Source organism: Polypterus senegalus, chromosome 16 (assembly GCF_016835505.1).
Source record: "Polypterus senegalus isolate Bchr_013 chromosome 16, ASM1683550v1, whole genome shotgun sequence".
NCBI lineage: Eukaryota > Metazoa > Chordata > Cladistia > Polypteriformes > Polypteridae > Polypterus > Polypterus senegalus.
This window is the reverse complement of record NC_053169.1, coordinates 6,190,167-6,198,172: the sequence shown is the minus strand read 5'-3', so window position 1 is coordinate 6,198,172 and position 8,006 is coordinate 6,190,167. Positions and strand designations below refer to the sequence as shown.

At 43.5% G+C, this 8,006-nt stretch overlaps 1 protein-coding gene across 2 annotated transcripts in view; it reads left to right on the top strand.

Annotated features, from left to right (window-relative positions):
- The first annotated feature begins 793 nt into the window (after positions 1 to 793).
- LOC120516982 (son of sevenless homolog 1-like) overlaps positions 794 to 8,006 on the top strand; it is a 119,942-nt gene continuing 112,729 nt past the window's right edge. The window contains exon 1 of one of the 2 annotated variants that reach the window (XM_039739023.1): positions 794 to 1,557. In XM_039739023.1, coding sequence (XP_039594957.1) covers positions 1,471 to 1,557 — 87 coding nt within the window. In that variant the 5' untranslated portion in view covers positions 794 to 1,470. The remainder of the gene's footprint in view (positions 1,558 to 8,006) is intronic. The other variant, XM_039739025.1, reaches the window with a different exon arrangement.

Here is an 8,006-nt window from a genome sequence, read left to right as displayed (position 1 = left end):
TAGATAGATAGATAGATATAGATGATAAGGCACTATATGATAGATAGATAGATAGATAGATAGATAGATAGATAGATAGATAGATAGAGTGAAAGGCACTATATAATTAATAGATAGATAGATATATAGATAGATATATAGATACACAAATTATGGTCTGAATACACGGCAGAATAAATAAAAAGGAGGAGGCCCTCCAGATCCTCTGGGCATAAGGCAGATAATTAACAAAAGTAAAATTGACATAAATGGAGGGCTCAAGAAAGAACAAAATGACATAAAACAAGATTTTGTACTCCAGCCAGGTGAAGAACTCTGGCTAATACATAACAGCACCACACGCCTCAGTTACTGATGCCCATTTCTTTAAAGTTCTGCAAAAAGGAGTAACGTTGATGCCTCGCATCCCATTAGGAAGTGGACCCCGGGGGCCGGCTGATGTCGGCTGCACAACTCCGTTGTCCGTCTGCTCATTTTTGCTGAGGACACCCCTATTGGTTTAACCTTTATTATAAGAGTGTAATTTCCTACATAAAATATGGTTCAAAAAGGAGCAACAAAATAAATATTTCGTATAAACACAATGAAAAGTACATTTTTAGAAACGTTACATTATTTTTTTTCTAATGCTGTAAACCATAGTTGGACAGAACAGACGGTAAAAATAATACCGTTGGGTCCGCCGAGCCGCCGATGGCGCTGCAGTTCCGCCTGTCTCTGCTCTTGCCCTTCAACCCGGATTTGTGTCTGCGCGGTGCAGCAAGGCGGGGAGAGGCTGCGAGCAACGTCGAAGGAGTTTGCCGCGCATGCGCCTTGCCCCCTCGGAGTACAACTGCGCCCGAGTCATAACAATCTCCAGAAATCCCAAGCTGGGCCAAATGAAATAGAGCAGCGGGCACGGACAGTGGCACGATACTGGGCGGCGTGGCACCGAGTCCACGATTCGGATGGCGTTCTGAGGCGGTGCCATGCGTGCATGTTATCAGGCGTGCGGAGGCTAGGAAGCAAAGTCTCTCGTCCTTTTGTGGCGATCACTTTGTGAAGATGGGCGATTGTGCACAGGGAGTACTTTAATGCACAGAGCCTAGACGACTTACCGAAGGCAAGTCGGCGCTCCCCGGCGTTCTCAAGGTGAACTCAGGCGAGCCTAACCGGGGATCGCTAAAGCCGCAGATCGGTAGGCGGCCCATTTTAAGACATGTCGTCTTGCTGATTTTTTTTTCCCTTGTCCCCCTGAGCCCGAGTAGGGGTTGTCGCCTGAGCGCAGTGGCCGAGCAGCGGTAACAACAGCATTAGCAGCAGCAGCCGCAGGAGGCTTTGCTCGCTGTCAGCCGGAGTTGGCGCCCACGCCTCATCGGCCGTCTCTGTTCATGTAAGCCGTGACAAGTGTCTCGTGCAGGGGCGCACACGGGCCGATCGCAGCGTAGGTGTGTGCGCGCGTGAGTGCGTGCGCCCGAAGAGGCAGGAGCCATGCAGACGCAACAGCTTCAATACGACTTCTTCAGCGAAGAGAACGCACCCAAATGGCGGGGACTTCTGGCACCATCCCTCAATAAGGTGAGAGGCCCCGGGGGCGCCGTCTGTTGGGAAAGGGGGGGTCCATCATCGCGCTCCGCGGTGTGCCGGTCGATCGCACGTGAGCTGCTTGTGGGTGTTTCTTGATTCTGTGCCGCACGTTTGTTTCTGGCGTTCTTGGCATCCCGGATGACTCGCGTTTGGGGAAGGGTTACCATCTCATTGTGGAAGTGATGAAGATAAGCCCGATATAAACAAAACTACTGTGAGCAATAATCAGCCTCTCCAAAGTCCAAGTCTGGGACACCAGTTCGAATTCTGGTTGGAATGTCTGCCCAGTGGCGAAGGTGTTCTCATCTCGTGTTTGGATGACATTCTTTCAAAACGGTCCAAAAGCATGCTGCCTGGTTTAAGTGGCGACTGCAAACCGAGCGAGCATGGGCTTGTCCTGTAATAATCCTGTCTATGTTTGGGTCTTGTTCTAATGACGCTTTTGCTGTACCCAGTTAATTTGTTCAGATTCTCATGGCATTAAAAACAAGTGCCTCCTAACTTCAGTCCTAAATATACTACTCCTTAATGATACATTGTGTGATGGGCAGCCACTGCCATTACTTAGAACAATTAGAACAATTAGAACAATCTAGACGAGAACAGGCCATTCAGCCCAACAAAGCTCGCCAGTCCTATCCACTTGCTTCCTCCAAGAAAACATCAAGTCGAGTTTTGAAAGTCCCTAACGTCTTACTGTCTACCACACTACTTGGTAACTTATTCCAAGTGTCTATCGTTCTTTGTGTAAAGAAAAACTTCCTAATGTTTGTGCGAAATTTACCCTTAACAAGTTTCCAACTGTGTCCCCGTGTTCTTGATGAGCTCATTTTAAAATACAAGTCTCGATCCACTGTACTAATTCCCTTCATAATTTTAAACACTTCAATCATGTCACCTCTTAATCTTCTTTTGCTTAAACTGTAAAGGCCCAGCTCTTTTAATCTTTCCTCATAATTCAACCCCTTTAGACCTGGAATCAGCCTAGTCGCTCTTCTCTGGACCTTTTCTAGTGCTGCTATGTCCTTTTTGTAGCCTGGAGACCAAAACTGCACACAGTACTCAAGATGAGGCCTCACCAGTGCATTATAAAGGTCGGGAAGAACCTGGGGAGAGAACATCAGTGAGGCAGTACCTCCCCTGTGACGCTAGAGGGCAGCCCTCCTGGGCAGCAGTGGCACTATGGATTCCCAGCTGGGCTCCGTGGGAACCCTATAATGGACTTATACCACACCTGGGACACTCCAAGGACCAATAAAAGGAGCCAGTCACCACCACCACCACCTAATGGTCTGAGTCGGCAAGAAGCTCATGAGGGGTGGAGGCGGAAGAACTGGCGAATAGAAGGGACTGTAGTGCGGTATTGACTGTACTGTGGGGCAGCGAAGAAGAAACACTTCCCCGACTGTAAATAAATCGTGAGCTGTGTGACGAGATTTGTGTTCTGCATGTCAGTGTTGGGTATGTGCCCTGGGCTTTAAAACTGTTAAGTTGAATTCTGGTGGATCTACTTTATCATTGCTTTCGAGGACCTGGATTAGGTCTCCACACAGTCTCCTGTGCTGGACACTAAGAAGGTTTAATTCTATACAAGGTGTGGGTACTGCTTTAATGGTGCCCGATGGTTTCAGGGTAGCCTCGCGGTCACGTACTGAACATTGCAGGTTCTGAATGCCAAGGAAGTAATGGATGTGTTCTGTAGTAAGAACATAAGAAATTTGACAAGCAACAGGTGACCAGTCTATCAAGCCTGTTTCTTTAGCTAATAGCTAAGATGTTCCAATATCTCATCCAGATACTTTTTAAGGGTTATCAAAGTTTCTGCTTCAGCTCCTTGTCTCAATAGATTCCTACAACTGTTTGTGTAAAGTAGTACTTCCTGACTTCAGTCCTAAGTGCACTTCTCCTTAATTTCTATTGGTGTTGAGTATGTGATACACTGTTAAGTTGGATTCGGGAATGCATTTCAGGATTGTGAAGAGCTCTATAAAGTCCCCGCCCGGTCTCCTTTGCTCAGCGATAAGGAGGTTTCATTCTCCGAGTCTGTCGTAAAACGACGTGGTGTGGGTGCTGCTTTAATGGTGCCTGATGGTTTTAGGGTAGCCTCGCGATCGTGTACTGAACCTGCAGGTTCCAAATGTGGAGGAAGCATGAATGTGTTCCAGAGTACAAACTTAAGAAATCTGACAAAACAAGAGGAGACCATTCAGTCCATCAGGCTTGTTTGTTTAGCTAACGTAACTCAGATATCTCAATATTTCATCCAGATCTTCCTTAAAAGTTATCAAGGTTTCTGCATAAAACCCCATGTCTTAGTAGTTTGTTCCAGATTTCTAAAACTGTTTCTGTAAAGGAGAACCTCCTGGCCTCAGTCCTAAATGCAATGAATGGTCTCTTTGAGATATGTGATTCACCGTTAGGTTGAAAGAATTCTGTTGGATCTGCTTTATTAATACTGTACCTTTGAGAATCTGAAGACCAGAATTAGGTTCTGATGCATTCTTTCCTGCTCGACACTAGAGAGGTTTAATTCACTGAGTCCATCAGAAATCAATACTAGATGTGTGTGTGCTGCTGTATTGGAGCCTGAAGGTATTTAGGGTATCCTTGAGATCATGTATTGTGTAAATGTATAGGTTCTTATTCTGTCACTTTATCTGCCTGTTCTCAAATTGAAAAAACTAATGAAATGCAACCAGTTGTATCTCAGGTGTTTGTAAGTCATCTTGACGTTAGGCAAATAATAAGTGATAACTGCTTTATAAATACCCTTGATAATCTGAAGACCTGGATTAGGTCCTGATGCAGTCTCTTCTGCTTGACACTAGACACGTTTCATTCATTGAGTCCGTCAAAAAATCTATACCGGGGCCTCATGCATAACGGCATGTGTAGAGTTCGCACTATAACATGGTGTAAGCACAAAAGCGGAAATGTACTTGCGCACAAAAAATCCAGATGAATAAATCTGTGTGTTCGCCAACTTCCGTGTTCTTCCACTACATAAATCCCGGTCAGCGTGAAAAGAAACGCATGTGCACACGCCTGCTGTGTTCTCTCCCGCCACCCCTCTCCTCCCAGAATTACACCTCTTTGAATATGAAAATCAATATAAAAGGCCTTAAGCTCAGCATTCTGTGAAAAGACAATGGAAAAAGCACGAGGGAAAATAGAAGAATTTCAGCGAATACCAAGTGGAGGCAAAGAAAACGTACTATTTGTTGGTTTAAACAGTGGTATAAACAACAAAAGGAAGTTGATTGAGTGACATAGCGTGTCGGAGAAACTCGAAAGCTAAAGTTCACAAAGTCATACAGTGCCCGAAATTAAAAAGAAGTTGTCAGATATCAAAGTCGTCGTGAAAAGGCGAGTCACAGCCAACCGTCTGAGTTTCATATGAAAGCTTATTAGGGTACAGAGAAAAAAAAATAGGCACACAGTGGGGAAAAAGGCACGAAATGTCAACTTTAATCTCAAAATTTCCACTTTAATCACGTAGTTTGTTTTTGTCATGAAACTAGAACATCGTAAAGTTTATCTTAAAATCGTTTCATTTACTAGTTTCTCAAATCCCATCGTAACTAAAGTAGCACATTAAATGCTTTGTTTTGTATTTGATCTTCTATGTGCTCTGTGTGTGTGAATCACTACGTGCTTCCGGGCTTTCTCTTCCTCCGACAGGACACAGAATCCATTACATTTGTAATATTACAGCTCTCTGAATAATTAAAATACTGAGATGTATACTTGATATCATTTTCATGATGATGGGAGTTAAAGCGTGTTATTAAACATGGGAACACGGTGGCGCAGTGATTGTGCGCAACCTTTGATGAAATACTTTATTGCAGCAGTACTGTCTCTCTCAAAAGTACTAACCCCCAATTCCTGTCCTTACTTTTCTTTCTCCAAATATCCAATCGCCACACAGTCAGCTCTGTAATAGACGTTAAGTCATCTGTAAGCTTAGAGCGCCGATTCTTCAAAACTTTTAAGGAACATTGAAATATCTTCGTAGTACTCTGTCCTTCCAGTGACACGCCTGGCCCAGCAAGCATATAGAGCGAGGCAGGAACAATCTGTGAACTGGTGCAGCGACACCGTGACCTCATGTTTACAATATAGATGATTTAAATAAAGTTAGTTTTATCTGTATAATAAACATATTTTGCTGCATTTCAACTTAAAAATTATATCATCATCATATGTAAATACGCGCTTTATAAAGTGGCTCAGGTTGTGCAATATTCTAACTGTAGTGCAGGTTTACAGTGAGGTGATTGTATTTATAAGTACAAACAGTTCTACCAGGAGCACTTGATGGACCGACTGAGTGCGTTTAGAGTTCATGGAATGAAACTGTTTCTGAACCGCGAGGTCCGTACAGGAAAGATTTTGAAGTGTTTGCTGTGCGAGAGCAGTTCAAATAGACTGTGCGCATGGCTGAGGCAGCGTGTGCTTGATGCTGTATACCGATAATTCTCTTTCCGATCAGCTGCTCCGAGTGGTACATTGAGAGTAATATGGAAAAAGATGATCTGCTGTCTCAACCCCTAATGGGAGCAGCTGAAAGAAGAAGAAGGTGCAGTGAGAGTAACAACGCTAAAGCAGCTATTTAGAATAGTTTGACCATTCTGTGGACCATTATATTATTACAGGTTAATTACAATCAGATGCATTAAACTAATAAACAATATTTGGTTAATTTCAGTTTATTTATAAAGCTGCATCAGGGATGTGAATCTAAAAAAGAACGGGTAACCACACAGGAACAGTAGCACTGCTCTGATGCTGGGTGCCACCATTCTGCAAACCGAGCAGAGAACTTGCGTATGCCAGGGTATAAGCTACCATGGAAATGTGCATGGCTTTATGCCAAGTTTAGGTTTTATACATTGAAACGGGCTTGTGCAACATTTTTGTGCATACACACCGTTTATACATGAGGCCCCAGGTGTGTGTGCCTGATGGTTTTAGGGTAGCCTCGCAGACATGTATCGTGTAAATGTATGGGTTCCTATCCCATCAGTGACCCAGAGGGACCATGAGCAAGTCTCTTCACCTGCCCTTACTCCAACTGGAAAACCAAAAGAAACGCAACCAATTGTATCCCTCAGATGTTGTAATTCACATTGGTTAAAGATGTCAGTCAATTAATACATGATGATGATAATAGTAATAATAAATGCACTTAATTTTAACTGGTGTCTTTGGGTACATGATTCACAGTTAAGCTGAAAGAATGCTGCTGGATCTGCTTTATCAATACCTTTGAGAATATGAAGACCTGGATAAGGTCCTGATGCAGTCTCTTCTGCTTGACACTAGACACGTTTAATTCACTGAGTCCGTCGGAAATCTATACCAGGTGTGTGCTGCTTTAATGGTGCCTGATGATATTACGGTGGCATTTCAATCATGTATCGTATAAATGTATGGGTTCCTGTCCTGCCACGGACACTGTGTGACCATTAGCAGGTCACTTCACCTGCCCGTTCTCCAATTGGAAAAACAAAAGAAACGTAACCAATTGTATCTCTCAATGTTGTAAGTCAGCTTGGATAAAGACCTCAGCCAAATATGCAGTGATAATAATAATTAATAATAAATACACTTCCCCTTAATTTCCACCGGTGTCCTGAAGTACATGATCTAAAGTATATATGTTAAGTTTAAAGTGTGCTGCTGTATCAACTTTATCAATGACTTTGAGGATTTTGAAGACCTGGATGAGAACCTCGTGCCATCTCTTCTGCTTGAGACTAAACAGATTTCATTGTCTAAGTCTGTCAGAAACCTCTGCAAATTTTAGGGGCAGCTATAGTGGTGCCCAGTGCTTTTAGGGCAACCTCATGATCTTGTAGTGAACCTGCAGGTTCTGAAAACTGAGGAAGCAAGGATGTGTGTTGCAATAAGAACATATGTAACGGGCTCTGCATGTGTTTCTGTGTCTGTGTGGATTTTCTTCAGGTATTCCGCCTCTCAAAGATGTGCGCTTTATTTTCATCGCCTTCTTTAAATTGGTCCAGTTTGAGTGAATTTGAGGGGTGTATGTGTGACTGGTGCCCAGTGATGGGCTGTTGTCCCCGCCTGGAATAGTTTCTGCTGCTGCAATAGGCACCAAGCTTAATCAGGGCCAGGAAACAGATGAGTAAAAGAAGAGAAATTAGAACAATCTAGACGAGAATAGGCCATTCAGTCCAACAAAGCTCACCGGTCCTAATAATATAATAGCATTTCACAGTAGCATGTCAAAGGAAATGGACTTGCTGTGAAATCTTAAAAATGTTTCTCCACTTATTTGAGAGGCTTCATCAGTTCTGGACCCTCAGACAGGTGGTTGAAACAATTTCAAGATTTGACAGCTGCCTTAAACAACAAACTGATTGCGTGTGCAGATGATACCAAGCTTGGTGGATTGACAGATACTTTTGAATCCA